This window comes from Exophiala viscosa (assembly GCF_022695815.1).
Source record: "Exophiala viscosa unplaced genomic scaffold EDD37scaffold_2, whole genome shotgun sequence".
NCBI classification, from domain to species: Eukaryota; Fungi; Ascomycota; class Eurotiomycetes; order Chaetothyriales; family Herpotrichiellaceae; genus Exophiala; species Exophiala viscosa.
Window position 1 is genome coordinate 1333484 of NW_026944354.1, and position 17105 is coordinate 1350588.

The 17105-nt window shown below is 51.2% G+C and overlaps 7 protein-coding genes and 1 non-coding gene across 8 annotated transcripts; 3 read left to right on the forward strand and 5 right to left on the reverse strand.

Annotated features, from left to right (window-relative positions):
- Positions 1–284: 284 nt before the first annotated feature.
- Positions 285–3120, forward strand: EDD37DRAFT_662789 (major facilitator superfamily domain-containing protein; the record flags this gene model as incomplete). The annotated part of the gene is made up of 9 exons (XM_062819174.1): positions 285–484; positions 536–547; positions 600–692; positions 739–791; positions 844–1280; positions 1332–1734; positions 1786–1864; positions 1916–2140; positions 2346–3120. 9 exons carry the CDS (start codon positions 285–287, stop codon positions 3118–3120), a joined length of 2277 nt encoding a protein of 758 aa, XP_062672935.1.
- A 709-nt stretch (positions 3121–3829) lies between these two features.
- Positions 3830–6182, forward strand: EDD37DRAFT_246180 (transmembrane amino acid transporter protein-domain-containing protein). The gene is made up of 2 exons (XM_062810645.1): positions 3830–4113; positions 4175–6182. The coding sequence occupies exons 1-2, from the start codon at positions 4064–4066 to the stop codon at positions 5709–5711; spliced, it is 1587 nt and encodes a 528-aa protein (XP_062672936.1). The 5' UTR covers positions 3830–4063; the 3' UTR covers positions 5712–6182.
- Positions 6183–7056: 874 nt separating this feature from the next.
- On the reverse strand, positions 7057–8263 carry EDD37DRAFT_246265 (transmembrane BAX inhibitor motif-containing protein). Its single transcript, XM_062810646.1, has 2 exons — positions 7916–8263; positions 7057–7856 (listed from the first exon to the last, which is right to left on the reverse strand). Exons 1-2 carry the CDS (start codon positions 8078–8080, stop codon positions 7191–7193), a joined length of 831 nt encoding a protein of 276 aa, XP_062672937.1. The 5' UTR covers positions 8081–8263; the 3' UTR covers positions 7057–7190.
- A 187-nt stretch (positions 8264–8450) lies between these two features.
- On the reverse strand, positions 8451–8521 carry EDD37DRAFT_t5. The gene has a single exon. It is a non-coding gene; the product is annotated as a tRNA-Gly (tRNA).
- Positions 8522–9677: 1156 nt separating this feature from the next.
- On the forward strand, positions 9678–11497 carry EDD37DRAFT_560031 (amino acid permease; the record flags this gene model as incomplete). Its single annotated transcript, XM_062813827.1, has 5 exons — positions 9678–9921; positions 9973–10119; positions 10169–10433; positions 10485–11039; positions 11089–11497. The coding sequence occupies 5 exons, from the start codon at positions 9678–9680 to the stop codon at positions 11495–11497; spliced, it is 1620 nt and encodes a 539-aa protein (XP_062672938.1).
- Positions 11498–11588: 91 nt separating this feature from the next.
- On the reverse strand, positions 11589–12711 carry EDD37DRAFT_245982 (Extradiol ring-cleavage dioxygenase, class III enzyme, subunit B). Its single transcript, XM_062810644.1, has one exon. It carries the CDS (start codon positions 12460–12462, stop codon positions 11680–11682), a length of 783 nt encoding a protein of 260 aa, XP_062672939.1. The 5' UTR covers positions 12463–12711; the 3' UTR covers positions 11589–11679.
- Positions 12712–13079: 368 nt separating this feature from the next.
- Positions 13080–14413, reverse strand: EDD37DRAFT_246517 (Alpha/beta hydrolase fold-1). The gene is made up of 2 exons (XM_062810647.1): positions 13617–14413; positions 13080–13479 (listed from the first exon to the last, which is right to left on the reverse strand). Exons 1-2 carry the CDS (start codon positions 14049–14051, stop codon positions 13120–13122), a joined length of 795 nt encoding a protein of 264 aa, XP_062672940.1. The 5' UTR covers positions 14052–14413; the 3' UTR covers positions 13080–13119.
- EDD37DRAFT_676823 (general substrate transporter) lies at positions 14311–16957 on the reverse strand (the record flags this gene model as incomplete). Its single annotated transcript, XM_062819582.1, has 8 exons — positions 14311–14949; positions 15009–15151; positions 15220–15482; positions 15536–15614; positions 15638–15692; positions 15750–15972; positions 16020–16141; positions 16200–16957. 8 exons carry the CDS (start codon positions 16955–16957, stop codon positions 14724–14726), a joined length of 1869 nt encoding a protein of 622 aa, XP_062672941.1. The 3' UTR covers positions 14311–14723.
- Between the last annotated feature and the right edge of the window lie 148 nt (positions 16958–17105).

Consider the following 17105-nt stretch of genomic DNA (forward strand, 5'->3'; position numbering starts at 1 on the left):
CCAAGATAGGCTTGGTGTTGCCTTATCTGTGATGCCCAGGCTAAGATCGGGTTGCGCCTCCGACCCCCTTATCTCTGGCTGGACCCACAGGTTAGGCTGCCTGCTAGCCACATGGATACAGGGTCTGGAGATGGACCCAGAAATGATATATACTCTTGTATAGACCAGTGCAGATGCATGCTCGATTCTCCAGCGACCTGTGTTCCAACATCAGGAACAATATCCATAGTCTGCTCCCATCCACCCACTATACTCGTTAACCTTATACTCATCGTCTAAGTACAATGGAGCACCCAGTCTACGAAGACTCCAACTTGAAGTCGACCAAAGAGGGCCTGCAAGCTCTCACCGTGCCAGCTGATGTCTCAGTTCATCATGGTGAAGTGGACTGGACTGTCGCCGAGGAGACAGCAGTCCGGAGAAAGTTCGATATGGTGGTGACACCGCTGTGTACTGTTCTGTACCTGTGCTGTGCTGTTGATCGGTAAGTGACCTCGATCACCCGGAATATCAATCAAACTGACAAGCAAAACAGTTCTGCCATCGGGTAAGTGCCGCAATAGGTCCCTTCTGCCGACTCAGCTACTAACACGTCGAAGAAACGCCAAAATTGAAGGGATGGAAGATGATATCGGCCTTGTGGGCTATCAATACAATATTGTCTTGACCATCTTCTTCTGCATGTATCTTGCGTAAGTGGACTCCAGATCTCGGTGAGCAAGTCACTTACCCTACCAGTGTCGAAATTCCCAGCAACATCACTCTAAAGCACGTCGGTCCAAAATGGTATCGTAAGTGGCACTCTAGCTTTTGTCCCCCCCGCAAGACCCTAACAAACCTCAGTTCCCGGCCTCGTATTTGGCTTCGGCCTCGTCTCCCTTTGCACGGCCTTTGTGAAATCGTACGCCGGACTAGCCGTCGCCCGAGCCTTCCTCGGCATCTTCGAGGGCGGTGCCATGCCAGCAGTCGCTTTCATACTTAGCTGTTTCTACAAGAAGAAGGAGCTGTTCCTGCGTATGAGCTTCTTCATCGCGTCCAGCTCCCTGGCAAACTCTTTCGGAGGTCTCTTGGCCGCAGGCCTTTCAGAAATTCCCCGATGGGGCACGAACTCGGCGCCAATCCATACCTGGCGCAACATTTTCTTCTTCGAGGGCTTGATGACCATGATCATCGCAGCCTCGGCCCCATGGTTCTTGCCCCAGAGCCCGGCAACCGCGAAGTTCTTGACACCGCGACAACGCTACATTGCTGCTGAGCGCATGTACCGCGAAATTGCAGTTGTAAGTCTTGACCTAAGACATAAGATCTGTCATGAGGCTAACGGAGAGCAGCATCCAAAGCAGCGCGTAAGCTGGCACCACGTGAAGTCCGCCATTTTCAATGTTCATACACAGGTTTGCGCCTGGACATTCTTCTGCTCGAACGCAGCAGTCCAGAGCTTTGGTGCCTTTGTGCCGAGCATTTTACAAGCGTTCGGCTGGACTTCCACTGAAGCACAGCTCAAGTCGGTGCCACCATACCTGGTTGCCTGTGTATGCACGGTCGCTCTAGGCTGGGCCAGTGACCGAGTAGGACAAAGAGGAATCTTCATCGCTGGTGTCCTGCCTACCGCCATCATTGGCTTCGCTATGCTGCGATGGACGGAGAGCGCAGAAGCCAAATATGCTGCAGTGTTTTTGAACGCTATCGGTTGCTTCGCAGCGAGTGCGGGTATGCTGAGTTGGGGAATCAACAGTAAGTAAACCCGAGCAGGCTTCCTGGCCCCAAAAGTCTGACATAACCCAGATGCCGGTAATCCAGCAGCTGCAGCTGTAGCAGGAGGTTATATTGTGGCAATCGGCACTATTGGCGGTGTCGTTTCAACGTGAGTGATTCGCAATGCATAACGACGACGAGAAGACTGACATTGTGATAGATGGACCTACCTTCCCACCGGGAAGCCTGAGTACCACAAAGGTCACACGATCTTCTTCGGGTTGATGCTGTTCTGCTTTGCACTGTCCCTATTTGGTATCGCCCACTGTGTCTACGAGAACAAGATGCGGGCGAGTGGAAAGCGAGATCATCGCCTTGACGGTATCACGAGTGATGAAGCCAAGCTGAATATGGGCCACAGGAACCCTGAGTTCCGATATATGCTGTAAGATGTACATGTGCAGATGGGGTGTAGGGTGGATGAGGCGGATGGCGATGCAGTCGTCGTCAACGGCAAGAAGCAGCAAGTGACATTTCACGCCAATGAAAGAACCGGTGACTGGCCCGCATTCGGGATCAATGCCGGTGCTTGGAAGAGTAAAGCAGGCGGAGCCCGCCCACCTCGTCCTCCTTGCTCGCGATGTCTCTAGGGTTCAACCGGTCATTGATCAAATCAACGACACCCTCGGCTCATCAACTACAGTTGTGTTCGTCCCCATCAACCTTGACGATCTCGAGTCGGTGCGCGCTGCCGCCGCCGAGGTGTCCAAGCACTTGGGTGAGGAAGGCAAAATTGACGTTCTGATCAACAATGCGGGTATCATGGGTGTGCCATACGCAAAGACGAAGATCGGCGTCGAATCACAATTTGCAACCAACCATCTCGGGCACTTTCTGCTCACGCAAAACTTGCTGCCTCTTCTTCGTCGCGGCCGGGATGTCCGCGTTGTGAATCTGTCATCCAACAGCTACCTTGTCTGTCCTTTTCGCCCGGACGACGTCAACTTCGACGACGGCAAAGCGTACGACCCGTTGTCCGGTTACGGGCAGTCGAAAACGGCCAACATTCTCTTCACCAACGGTCTGGCAAAGCGCGGCATCACTTCATTTGCTCTGCATCCGGGTCTAATTCGCGGCACGCATCTCAGTGTCGGGATCGACCTGAGGATCTTCGCCTCGATCAATGAGATCACCAAGAAGAACACCGGCAAGGAGTTTGGGTCATTCGATCAGCCCAAGACTGTCGAGCAGGGGGTCGCGACAACCATCGTCGCGGCCTTCGACCCGGCTCTCGCGAGCGCCAGCGGTGGGTATTTAAAGGATTGTCAATTGAGCGAGGTAGAGGAGTACGCGAGGGACGATGATATGGTTGAGAGGCTGTGGACTTTGAGTGAGAGCCTGGTGGGTGAGAAGTTTGTCATATGATCAAGGCCATCGTTTTCACCTCAGTAGTCTATCTCACATATTTGTAAAAGAAGTCGATAAAATAGACCATCAGATCTTGTGGCTGTGATTCAGGCGATACATAGACACAGTATCGGAATGATGTGTTAAGGGGTCGAAATACTTATCCTAGTCGGCGGTCTGACTTCGGTTGATGCGATTCAGTATATGAGAAATTCCGGCCAAATACTGTTCGACTATGGTGAATGCAAATGATCCGGAGTCTTTTGCATCATTTGCATTCACCATAGTCAAATATGCGTTTCCTGACCATAACTCTGCTAGTTCAACTGTTGCTATCAAACGGTGGTTACTTTTGTTTCCGTCTTAGACGTAAGGACCTAAAGCAGTGTGCGAGATTGCAATCGAGCAATCGCTATCGTAGACTTGCATGGCGGAATGGTGGAATCACTCTGCTTTGAAGGATTGAGACATGTGGAGGAGCCTGAGTGATTGATGGAATGTGAGAAGAGACATGTCTAGTTAGGAGACCAAAGGTGTTTTTACCTTGATGTCAGTTAAAGTCAATTGAGACAATGACAGGTGCCATCCTGGCATCAACGGCGTCAACGGCGATTGATGGGCATCTCTGGGCGGCCTTCTTGGCGATAGGAAGATGGCTGGCGTTATTGGCAATTCTATTCTTGTTCCACAGCAGTAACTTCCAAGTTCTGTGGTCTTTTGCTCCTCCTTCCCTGCGCCTCTATCATCATCATCATCCTTGCATCACATGGCGTGCGTGTTTTCTCAACATCTGGCAATATTTTGGTCGCCGTCATATCACTTCCCCTCTTTAATTCCTGTCTCTATTCAGCGACTATCTGCATCCCACTACCTTTTGGCGCTCACAAAGACAAGCCATTGTATGAAGATATGATCAAACAATAATTCCAAAGGTCGTCGTCACGCACCCAAACCAGCCACCATGCCGTCCGGCTCGACTTCTTCTCACAGCCCGCAGTCGAGGGCGCGCCGGTAAGCACTGATCAGCAACTCTGTCGTCGTCGTTTGTCTCATGCTAACTCATCTTTGACAGGAGACCTCACACCCCTACACGAACGAAGCGAGAGCTCACAGGTACCCCAGGGACGGCATCATGGACTTCCAGCGTCATCAACCTCCTCAACACTATCGTTGGTGCCGGGGTTCTTGCCATGCCTCTCGCCATGTCGCATATGGGAATAGTGCTGGGTACGATTGTAATAGCATGGGCAGGCCTAACTGCTGGATTTGGACTATATCTTCAGACACGATGCGCAGCATATCTTGAACGAGGAGCGGCTAGCTTCTTCGCCCTCTCCCAAATCACATACCCCAACGCCGCCGTCATTTTCGATGCAGCAATTTCCATCAAATGTTTCGGAGTGGGAGTCAGCTACCTGATCATCATTGGGGATCTCATGCCTGGAGTGGTCCGCGGGTTTGCCAATGAAGACCGTCTTTCTCCATTCATGTTCGACCGACACTTTTGGATCACGGCCTTCATGATAATCGTTATACCGTTTTCCTTCCTCCGCCGACTCGACTCGCTGAAATACACCTCGGTGGTCGCTCTAATATCTATTGGATACCTGGTCATCTTGGTTGTCTATCATTTTGCGGCACACGATACTCTACCTAATGGTCACTACGAAACCCCTCTACGCGTCTTCAAATGGGCCGGAGTTGTGCCTGCGCTCTCCTCCTTCCCCGTCATCGTCTTCGCATATACATGCCACCAAAACATGTTCAGCATTCTCAATGAGATCGCAGACAACTCTCATTTCAGCACCACTTCGGTCCTGCTGGCGTCCAACGGTTCAGCCGGTTTCATCTACATCCTGGTCGCAATCACCGGGTACCTGTCCTTTGGAAACGAAATTGGTGGTAACATTGTCGCACAGTATGTTCCGTCAGTCTCTACCACAATCGGCAAGGCAATGATCGTCATCCTTGTGATGTTCTCCTACCCGTTACAAGTCCATCCATGCCGAGCCAGTGTCGACGCAGTTCTGAAATGGCGACCAAGCGACAAGTTGAAGGCGAAACTGCGCTCCGCATCAGCTACACCAAGTTCCATCGAATCCAGCCCACCGCGTGACATTCCTTTGTTGCCTGTAAACAGAAAGCGCAATACCGAGATGGGCGAGACTCGATTCGCTGCTATAACCACAGTCATCATCATCCTCAGCTATATTGTCGCCATGACCGTCTCAAGTCTCGAAGCCGTCCTTGCATATGTCGGGTCGACAGGAAGCACGGCCATCTCCTTCATCCTGCCGGGCTTATTTTACTACAAGATTTCTTCTCCCGACTCACCTCTTCATCAACGACTATTGAAAGAGGAGGACGACTATGACAACGAAGATGCAGACGGTGCCAAGTCAGACGACGAGAATGACGACGGCACAGAAAGCCAGACTCTACTGGCTAACTCAGGGGTTCTGAGTATTAATGCTCTCACTCGCCTGAGACACTCGAGGAACTTTCGCCGCAAGCTGTTGAGGAGATTGAGCCTGGCGCTTGCCATATACGGCCTTGTCGTCATGGTCACCTGTTTGACCATGAACACCTTCTTCATTGTGGCACATTGAGGCCGCTCAAAAGCGATAGAATTGTATCCGCGTTCGGCGAACATAAACGGCTCCGCAAAGTCCTATCATGGATATACCGATGCGACGTGGTTTGCAGCAGTTATTGTCTGGCACCACTGTACCGTCGGGATCCGCAAGTCTTGATGGTGATCATCTGCTGGTGCTCTTGTACGTAAGGGCAGACAACTCAGCGATTGATCAGGCGGAGATCCCCTTCATGCTTTCTATCAGAAAGTTCGCAGGAATCGGCAACATGCTCCCAGCCTGACAAGCACGGTTGACGATACATCGAGCTCAGTCTTAGAGGTGAAAATGGTTTGCGGGCTTTGGTCTGGCAGAGTACCAGATGCTGCGACTATACAATCGTGATATTGGAGCGACGGCGTCTGGTGAAGTTTCGACCTTGGCGTCCGGGCTAAGATCGACTGCGAGAATCAATATATCCATATATTCATAAAACTAAATGCTATTGTCATGACCACACATCATTCACTGCGATGTGGACGGTCCATCTCCCAGATTGCCGCTCACAAACACCACTAGTACTGCTGCATATGCTGCATATGCTGCACATGCACAGAAGATTTACGATCGTCTGGCATTGGTAAGGAGACCCACGCAGAGTGCGAAGGCGACGGTGTATCCAGCCACGAGACCAAGGCGCTTCGTTTGGCTGTTTACGTAGAACAGGTTGAAAATGGATCCAAAAGCAAGACGGCTGCGACAATGACGTTGATTGAGCCCACCACCACACCGAGCCGATACTCGGAAAGGGATTGCACCGTCGTGCTAGAAGTACCGGCCTTCTTGCTGCGGCGAAAGAATGTCGGACAATGGTCCCTCAGGAACGTGGTCAGACGATCTTCATCGCGCGCCGAAATGAGTGATACTAACTTGAGGAAAACTATGTTGCCTGCGAACGGATCGACCATTCCATGCAGTCAGGCGTGTGAAGATCGTGTAGCAGCGTTGCCGAGACCGTGATCAGGGCATGCTACGACTGGACGAACATGCCACCCTCCTGGGATATCAAGTCGGCTTGGCTGCTGAGAGGTGTGAAAGCATTCGAAGGAATGGCGGCCAAGGAGATGTGGATGAGAAAAGCTGTGTGGAATCACGGAGCACAAGACGAACATGATCATATCGTGCATATGCAGCTTAGTTTGCCTCCAGAGAGCAGCATATCGTGGCTTCCTGTGGACTGAATGCATATTCCTACAAAACAACGCCTGTGTAAACCTTGACCCAGCATTTTCCCAATAAGCCAATATTCAGAACCCGAAGACGCAGTAGCACATCAGAACTCATTGTCGTTCATGTTGCAAACCGAAGCTCTCGCGCGCGACCCATACGCCCATGGACGGGAACATGTAGAAAAATGAACTGACGTCAGAGTTGAACTAGGTACGTCTGTCCTCAAGACTTTCCTTTTGCAACAATCCATCCCTTCCGTGAACAATGTTCTTGGACACAACTAGTTTAGTTGTTGTTCTGGCTGTTGAGAATTCGGAGGATAGAGAGGAAGAGGTTGATGATGTCAAGGTAAAGGCTGATGCTGGCGGCAATTTCTTCCTCCACGTGATAGTGTCTCATGACCAACTGAGTGTCCACCAGGATGTAACCACTGAAGATCACAGCACCGGCTGCACCAAAGATCAACTCGGAGGTGGATGTGTGAGGGAAGAAGGCAGCCATGAACCCGAAGATGATGAAGATCCACAGGCTGCCAGCAAGGTATGGGATCCAGCTCGTGAAGTCATACTTGGACTGGCATGCAAAGAGGGTCAGGGCGACAAAGATACCGAGTGTGATGATGAGTGCTTCGATGACGATTCGGCTTTCGTAGAACGAGGTGATAACGCTGATGCTGTATGCTTCCAAGCCGGTGAATGCACCGAGGAAGAGGAGATTCGTAGGGTAGGACTTGCGCTTCCAGAATGTGAGGAGCATGAAAGCAATAGCGCCAAAGAGCGATGTCCACATCATCCATGAGTTTGTTTGAATCCAATTTCTGTAGCCCTCGGAGAAGAATGAGAGGGTAGACATGGCGGCCGTGAGGAGGAGCTGAACGGTCAGGATGGTGTAGACCTTTCGGATGAACTGCATTCGGATGTCGAGTGTAGCCTCGGAAACGGAGCCGCCGAACTGCGAATGGTTGTTAGTCGGGTGTTGATGCGATGCTATAAAGAATGTTGTAAACGTACCTTGAAGTCATCTGGGACGTTGTCGTCCTCAGCTCTAGGTGTGCCATATCCTCCATCAGTGACACTAGGGCCTGCAGCCTGATAACTAGGAGGCGGCTGAGGGTAGGCGCCATCGTCGAGCGAGTCGCGCTGAGGAGCGGATTGGTACTTGGTAGTGGAGGCCATGTCGATGATCTAGACAATAAGGCGTCTAGGTGTACAGGTGTAAAGAAGACGGAGAATTGGATGCAAGGAAGTGATGGTATGAAACAGGAAGATGTTAATATAAGTGGCGGTTGGAAGCGCTATGACTGCATTTCGCCTGCGAAACGTCGAATCTTCCAGCGTGACGAACGGATTCAATCACGTGCGGAGAGAAGACGCTCGAGTCAGGTGACCCAGGACAAAAAGGGCGGGGAAATGCTCGAATCCGAGTCAGCCCATGTCACTGCTTTTGCGAGCCAATTCACATAACAACGAAAAAACAGACTCGAGAAAAAGAACCTGACAAAAAGCAACAAAAAAGAAGAACTCGCTGAGCAAAAACATATTATGATGCGCGAACCGCGACTCGAACGCGGGCCTCGAGCATGGGAAGCTCGAATTCTACCCTTAAACTATTCGCGCGTGAAGTACACCTTGAAATGGGGAATATATCAAGGGCAATTTTTGGTTGTGTCCAAATATGAAAGATTGGTATCTTTTAGGCGCAAGTCGAGTCTTCATAGGCCTTCTAGGTTGACCGTGTACGACATTGACCATGGGTTGAGTCCTTAAATCTCCGCCTAAACTCAACTCGGACGCTTCCGAAGTCCTTAATCATCTTCAACACTAATGCAATCATGATCTTCGCGGATTCCATGGTGGTCAACAATGAGGCGCGAAGGCGTCAATCGAGCCTCTCCTCTCGGCTGTCCTTACTCGGTACTGTTGTCGTCTCATGACTCCTCTCCAACAACCTAGATGGTCGAGGCTTCATGGCCCCTTCGAAGACGATAACCGCCTGATAGCTTGCTGCAGACGATCTTAGTTGCTGCTGGCAGCGCGACTCCTGATGTATGAGAACCCGGAGATCGCACCTTCCTCGTCTTTGGACGACATGAACAGCAAGCAACGAGGCTGCTGTCTCTTTTTTTTCTAACAGCACTCGCGCGACCTTTGTTTTACCATTTGAAGACGGTCATGATGGCCGTTACCACAACGCCATAAACATATGTACAGAAACCCCCACAGGAATGTCCACGCCGTAAGCCAGGACGCAAGAGGACATTACATCCTCGATATAAAAGGCTTCAAACCAATGAAAGCTCTTTCGGCCAATGTTCTGACTCTTCTGGATTGCTAACGAGTGGATCGATTTCTATCAAGGTTCAGGGTGGGTAACACATTAATATACTGAAATTTCATACAACGTCGGGCATCTCGACGGCTTCTTCTCCCATGAACTCCATCGACTCTCGGCATTCGCTTTATCTGATATCCAAATGCTGTTCGACTCGATACCGAGTGTTTGATCAGTCTATCTTATTACTGTTCAGTGAGATGCAAGGGACCATCACAGCACCAACAAGCGACGATGACGCAAATTGCCATGCCTAGAACAACGGGAAGACATTCAGATTGCGTAAAAGCAACATGCATCAAACCTCCACATACTCCACGTCACAGGGATTTTCCGATGGGTGTGAGGTAACAAGAATGGCTTTTAAAGGTCCTGCCTACCACTCATTGCCATGTTTTCTTGCACATGAAATCGCACCTCAAGCGAGTCCAACCACCCAGCATGTCTTCCTCTCTTGACAATAGGAAGAACTCCACCACAATTGCGAGACAGGACTCGCTTACATCAGCTGAGCAAGTAGCCATCAAAGATGAAGCTCAACTCGTCAATGCGTCTGGACATATTCAAGAGCTCGATCGCAACTTCAACCTTGTAAGCTTGGCAGGCTGTGGGTTAGTGGTTGGCAACGTGTGGCCCGCCCTGGGAGGATCAATCCTCGTCGCTATTTACAATGGAGGCGCTCCAGGTTCGCACAAGACCTGGTCCTGAAATTGGAAACCGCTGACATGGGTATCAGGTGTCCTGTACGAGTTCATCGCCGTGTCTATATTCTACTGGATCGTTGCTGCAAGCATCGCAGAGCTTGCCTCTGCCATTCCCTCCTCGGCTGGCGTATACCATTGGGCTTCAGTCACTCCCGGGCGAAAATGGGGTCGTGTGAACGGTAAAGAGGCTTGATCACCACAAGATGTGCATGCTAATTTCGGCTGCAGGCTTCTTCGGCGGTTACTGGAACTGGCTTGCATGGGTCTTTGGCTGCGCTTCGATGGCATTCATCTTCGCAAACACGGTTGTCCAGATGTACGGTGTCACACATGCTGACTTCGTGGCTAAACCATGGCACGTTTTTGTGGTCTACCTTATTGTGACGTGGCTCGCCTGCTTCATGGTCTGCTGCTTCAACCGAGCGATGCCATACATGACCCAAGTCGGGATCTTCCTGATCTTGGCCGGCTTCCTCATCACTGTTGTTGTCTGGTAAGCGTGAACACTTCCTGACAAGAGCACTCTTTCTGATAACACTCCCAGTGCTGCGATGCCAGGACATGGTGGCAGACCTCCTCATGCAACCTCAAGCTTTGTCTGGACCGAATGGAACGCAGATATTGGCTACAGCGGCGGGTTGACCTTCCTACTGGGCATGTTGAACGGAGCCTTTGCTGTTGGAACACCCGATGTGACCACTCATTTGGCTGAAGAGATTCCGGACCCTCAGCGCAAGGTGCCGCAAGCCATTTTCTGGCAGATGGCTATTGGCTTCGTGACAGGCTTCCTGTATCTGGTCTCCATCCTCTACGCCATCAATGACTACGACGCACTTTTCGACTCGGCCTACCCCATTGCCGAAATCTACCGCCAAGCTACAGGGTCCGCCGCTGGAGCTATTGGCCTACTGTGCCTGTTGCTTTTCTGCATTACACTGAACGTTGTTGGAGTCTACATCACTGCTGGACGGACACTCTGGACTCTGGCTCGCGACCGTGCCACACCCTTCCCCCAATTCTTCAGTCAGGTGAACGAACGCCTAGGGATGCCTCTCAACGCTACAATCGCCTGTGCTGTTATCTCCACGATCCTAGGATGGTACGTCACAGATCCACATGGACTTTATCATAGCTGACAATGAATATAGTATCTACGTCGGCAGCACCACTGCATTCAACGCCTTCGTTGGTAGCTACGTCCTCATGAGCTCGGCTTCTTATCTCTCCGCGATTCTGCCTCATCTCTTGACGGGACGGAAAAACATCGTCTACGGTCCGTTCAGGCTGCCAGATTGGCTTGGTTTCGCAATGAACTTCATTGGGTGCGGCTACATGCTAACTTGGTTCGTCTTGTACTCATTCCCGTTCGCCTTGCCGGTCGATGCACAGAATATGAATTATGCATGCTTGATCTGGGGTGGTTTGACCATCTTCGTGGCCATTTGGTGGTTCATTGGACCTCGCAAGAACTATGAAGGACCGGTTACGATTGGTGGTACCACTGAGGTCGACCAGCTTCGACGCCCGAGCGTTGAGTTAAGAAAGAGGTCAATCTAAGTGTGAGCTGATGGATTGACAGAGCAAGCGCATCTCGTCGATCGGAAAGGGAGAACATTTACCGCGACTGCTATCCTCATAGAAGCGTCGCGTTGTACATATAATGCTCGCTCAATGCTGAAAAGAGATATACACATGCCTGGGAGAGGGTCTTGACCACCCAGATATCTAGTCTCAGATGATCAAGCCGCCACTTCTCCAAATCGATACTGCGCCCACCCCATACTGGCCTCAGCCATCGTCCACAATTGCTTCCCCTGATCATCCCCCGCGGCACCAACAGCAACATGAACAGGCAAGAGATGCTCGAATGACGGGTGCGCCAGTCTGGCATCAGGCCGCTCAAGTAAATCAACCATAACCTCGTCCCGATGCTCACCAGGTTTTGTTTCCGCGGCATCCTTCAACGCCGCATCGAAGCTCACAGTATACGGCATCGTCTGACCCCTACCCTTACTCATCATCAGGTGCCGCAAGTTATGCACCGACATACCACTCGCGATAACCAGGATATTGTCTTCGCGCAATTTCTGCACCGCACGACCTAGCCTGATATGCGCCGCGGCATCAGTGTCGTCGTCAAATAGACTGACCTGCACGATCGGGACCGTCAACGGATTCGTCGCGGGGTCGAACATGACTTTGAACGGGACGAAGACTCCATGATCCAACCCTCGTTCTGCGGCTTCGGTCTTGATCCCGCTTTCGTTGAGCGTGGTCATGACTTTCTGCGCGAGGGAATGTGAGCCTTTGTTCGGGTACTTCTCCATGTAGTAGTGGCGTGGGAATCCGTAGAAGTCGTAGAGAAGGGGTTCTTGTTCGGAAGTGTTGACCTCGATCGTGTTGGGGCGCTCGGCTTGCCAGTGCGCGGAGAAGACGACTACGGCGGCGGGCTTGACGACTTGTGTGATTTCTCTGCCGATACGTTGGAGTTCGGGGTAGACTGGGTGGTCTGTTTCGTACATTGTTGTTGGGCCCTATCCACAACGTTAGAGATCTGAAGATCTGAACGAGGAGGCACGGATAAGCACTTACGCCGTGGGAGACAAAGTATACGGGCGTCTTCTTCGCCATGGTTGGTGCTTTATGCGCCGGCGTGCTGGTGGAAAATGTTCGAGCGAGGTTGGTCAAGCGTGCGAGAGGCGCAAAGAGCTGTGAAGAAGCCACGTCGTCGTAGGTCACTGGCAGTAGATGTAACGTTGCCGCGAAGATGAGGACTAGAGATGATATCGTTGCTAATATTGTGGTGCTCGAGCCGAGGTATCGGACCATAACACGGTCGGCGGCAGCCTCGTCAACGTCGATAAGTTGCTGGTATGAGTGAGCTCAAGGAACGTCCTCTGTGCTTGAGTGTGGTTAAATATGGGCAGTCCTTACGTGTTCTTGATGACCATCCGTGAAGAATAAGTGGAAGGAAAAGGAAGAAAGTCAGCACCATCGCCATCCTTACCTAAGCCGACTGTCACCACGCGGAATTGCTCCGTGCCCCTTTCACGCGTACAGCCTCGCAGCCTCGTCGACACTTTTCAGGAGATACTAAGCGGTGAACATGATTAACACTGTAGACAACTAATCCAATTAGGGACCCCGACTATTGTTCTACTCTTCATTTTATCCCAGATCTACTGTTTCTGGACGCGCTCAGCAATATCCACAATCCAGTCCACCGTCTCATCCATCGCCGTGAAATTAGGACAATGATCAGCATGAATCCTAGTCACATGGACTTTGTTACCAGATTCTTTCTCAATTATGTCGATACCCTCCTGTTGAACTCCTGGCGGTATGCACTGGTCAATCTCACAGAAGAGGTAAGATACAGGCACGTCGCGGTAACCCGGGTACGTCAGAGGATCTGCGAAACTCCTTGCTGAATGGTTGGGCATTTTTCTCACCCAGCCAGCGGCAACCTCGAGCGGTACAGTCTGCATGATGATCGCCCCGGTGGTTTCGGCGCTGACGTGGGACATCCAGCCGTCTTCCTGTAAACACGGTTCACGTTAGAGCTTGGTCTTGAATGTCGGTCATAGATACCAGATCCCACCAACATCGTCAACAAAAGGACACCACACGCATAGCGTTTTTGGCAAGGAGTATAGGGGATGCAAGCACAACTTACACCAATCGCGAAAGGAGTCTTAAAGTCATCAGGCACTTTCGACAAGACATCCGCCGCCGACGATCCCACAGCAGGAACCAAGCAAGTCATGTAAGCCAAGTTGACCAAACCACCTTTCTTGCCCTGTGCTTCCCGTTCCTTCCTCGGCAATCCCTTCACGGCCTCCGTAACGGGCACACCGCCATACGAATGGCCGATAAGGACGACATCTTTGCCTGTGTCGGCGACTTTCTCGACTTCTTTGGCGATATGTGCTGCGTCGTCATACATTGATGGCGCTGGACCTGGACGACCTTGACCCGCGGACAGGCCGACAGTGGGTTTATGAATACCTTGGATATCATACCCTTTTGCACGGATCTTGTCGAACATTTCATTGTAGAACTCTGGGAGGGCGAAGGAGCCTGGGACAAGTAGGATGGTGGGTTTCGACATCTTTGTGATCTTTCTCTATTGACTCCTTGCTGGGTGATTGATGAATGAGCTCGTACCTGAAGTGAGTTGTGGAGGATCAAGACAGCAGTTCAAGTTCAGTTTTTAAGGACGTTCGACTCAAGCGGAGACGGAAAGATCCAATTACCCGTCTCTAAGCCGACGATAATTGAAGTCGTTCCCATGGAGTCATGGACCGCTGATGCCCGACGATCGGGTCAATTACTGAGGAGTGGACCGAAGAACTATTTTCTGACCATCGTATCAAGCTGCTACTTTCTGACGGAACATGCTCAAATTTGGGGAAGGTTTCGTGGAGGTGTGGAGATGGAGCATGGGATACGGGAGAGGGACCCCGATCTTCGGTTATGCTACGGCCCTTGATATAACCGAAGGATTGGGGGAATGACTACCCTCCTTTACTTTGCAATGAGCACCTAGGGGTCTGGTATGCTAGATCCTGGTCACCTACACATAACAGATCTACAAAGGGCATTTCTTACTGTGTAGGCAAACTACCATCATTGTTCTCTTCCATCCCCAGACTGCGCGAGACCTCGTCTTGACCTTATCTGCGAACACTCCTGTCTTTCTCGTAAGGACGCATCTCGGGAAAGACTTTCCAACTGAGGCTCCTCCTCAATGATGATCTGATAGACCCCGGTCGCCTTCCCGTCACACTTTCGCGGTGTCTGCATTTGACACATTCTCAACTTCCTCCGGACCACTCTTGTCTTCAACGATCCCGTGTCCATCAGTGGTCAAATGTACGACGACCTCATCGCCGAAAAGCGCACCAATCTCTTCCATGGGCACACCCTTGGTTTCCACAATGAAGAACCATGCGATTATTGCCGCGACAATCGCGAGACCGAAGTAGATGAGAAACATATGCCATCCACTGCACCATTCCTGTCAGAAACGATGAAGGTGAGGGAGACTTGATGTTCATCAACTCACATGTTCTTGAATGCCAGAGGCGACGGTGCTGTGAACGTGATAGTCCCAACAAAGAGCGAGAAGATGGCCAGGCTGACACCTTTGGCTCGCAGGTTGGTCGGGAATATTTCAGCGACCCAAGCAAAGGCGGGAGCATCCACACACTGCAGCGGTCAGCCGTAAGATTCTGTCAAGATCGAGCAACACAGATAGTAGCGCAAGGCATACAGACCTGGAAGACCACAATGTAGAGGAATATGCACATTATGCATGCCCCGTTGCCACCCTTGCTGGTGGTGCCGATGTATTTCCACTGAAGAAGAGCTTCCGCAAGCAAAACCCCGGCCACCAAGCAATAGCCAGTCACTAAGTGTTTTGTCAGCTTTGCTTGAGCAGATGAGGAGTTATCCACACCAATAAGAGGTCGACGACCAACTCGATCCACAAGAATGATACTAGCAAGGACACAAACCGTCCCAAGCGTATTGTAGGAAGCTGAAGAGAAGTCAGCAAGTAGGACATTTGAAGCTTTATGCAGTACACCTCACCATAAAGAATGAGAGGTACGTCGCCTGTCATGCCCAAGGATGCAAAGATGAGTGGCAGATAGTTGGTGATCCCGTAAACCTGGATCATTTTCATCAGCATACGTTCGGCCGGTCGGATTGGACGACTGTCCATACACCAGTGCACTGTGCGGCAAACCTGAGATCAAAGTGGTCAGTAAAATCCCAACAATCGGCTGCTAATGTCTGGACTCACGTAGCGAACATAGCCAGTAGGGAACGACGTCTCCAGGTAGGCTTCTTGAACATTTGAATGAAGGAGGTATTCTGTTCCTTGTCAAATTCCACTTGTCTGACGATTTGAGTAAATTCGGCACGAGCGCCCTCGTCCTGAGGATCTGCAGGGTCATAATGAAGCTTCTTGATGACCCTCCAAGCCTCCTCTCGTTGCCCGCGCCACACGAGGAAGCGGGGTGTCTCTAAATGGTGTAAGAATATGGATCGTGAGCCGAGCATCAATACTTACCTGAAACGAAGGAGAGGCCGGCCAACAGTGCCATGGGTGGGACGGTCGCAAGAGCAAGCGGAAGACGCCAACTCAGAGTGAGGTTCGAGGCATGATAGCATGCGATCGCGATCCAACCGACTCTGTCATGTCTAAGGTTAGCCGTCATTCTCTGATTTGTTCGGAGCGTGGCAGACAAACATTACATAGCCTATCCCGAAGGATAGTGTCGTCAAGCCTGTCAAGAAGCCCCGTATGTGAGGTGGAGCAACCTCCGACAGATAGAGTGGCACGAGGGCGAGGAGCATGCCCTGTCCACCTCCTTGAACAACGCGGACAGCGATCAACATGCCAATCTTGACCGAGCCAGCCACCAAAGCACTTCCAATGAGAGCCAGTATTGCAGCGACGTATAGGGCTTTCTTGCGTCCCAACCAGTCGGCGAGGAAGCTTTGCCCTAGTGAGCCGAGTGCGCAACCTGTGAAGTAAACTGCATTGACGGCACCTAGAATGTTGGCAGTGTCTGTTTTTCGTTTTGTAATGTCAGTTACATGTCCTGTGAGAGCCAGGCCACGGCGTCCTAGATGGAAGCAGCGATACATACGAGAAGTAGTGGGATCGAGTTCGAAGGCGTCGTAGAATCCTGGGAGACCAATCACTGTAACGAAGACGGCACTCCCGAAACCATAGCTGAAGCTTCCGAGCGCGATCACGCACGTGGTTGCTATGTTGTATCTTGTAAGGTGCAGCATGTTCGGCTCTCGAATGATGGAACGAAGCCTGCCGTATGGTTGATGCTCAGGAACTTTGGGAAGGAGCAGTGAGACTGAGGTACATGAGCAGAATGAATCCATCTCCGGAACAAGCAGGTTCAATCCAGTCCTTCTTGTACGTTTGTAGTTGAAGCTCCAGACCGGTGCATAGCCGGGGAACCCTTGGAGGTCTGGGGTTGGGGTCATCTCCGCACAACCCCAGGCTGGGGCTGATGTAGACGGACATGAAGACGGACAACTGGTGACCAGTGTATCTCCATGACTGGAATCAGAAGTAGGCCAGGTAAGTGGGGAGTACGACCTGGAGAGCTTGCCGACTAGCGACTAGTACAGC

Bases quoted from the DNA above. Each gene is read 5' to 3' on its own strand.
- EDD37DRAFT_246265 (XM_062810646.1), bottom strand. From the start codon at position 8,080: ATGGCCTCCACTACCAAGTACCAATCCGCTCCTCAGCGCGACTCGCTC. The intron at 7,857-7,915 runs GTACGTTTACAA...AACCATTCGCAG, and splicing joins ACGTCCCAGATGACTTCAAG to TTCGGCGGCTCCGTTTCCGA.
- EDD37DRAFT_245982 (XM_062810644.1), bottom strand. From the start codon at position 12,462: ATGTACGAAACAGACCACCCAGTCTACCCCGAACTCCAACGTATCGGC.
- EDD37DRAFT_246180 (XM_062810645.1), top strand. From the start codon at position 4,064: ATGCCGTCCGGCTCGACTTCTTCTCACAGCCCGCAGTCGAGGGCGCGC. The intron at 4,114-4,174 runs GTAAGCACTGAT...CATCTTTGACAG, and splicing joins CCGCAGTCGAGGGCGCGCCG to GAGACCTCACACCCCTACAC.
- EDD37DRAFT_246517 (XM_062810647.1), bottom strand. From the start codon at position 14,051: ATGTCGAAACCCACCATCCTACTTGTCCCAGGCTCCTTCGCCCTCCCA. The intron at 13,480-13,616 runs GTAAGTTGTGCT...CCGTGTTTACAG, and splicing joins AGACTCCTTTCGCGATTGGT to GAAGACGGCTGGATGTCCCA.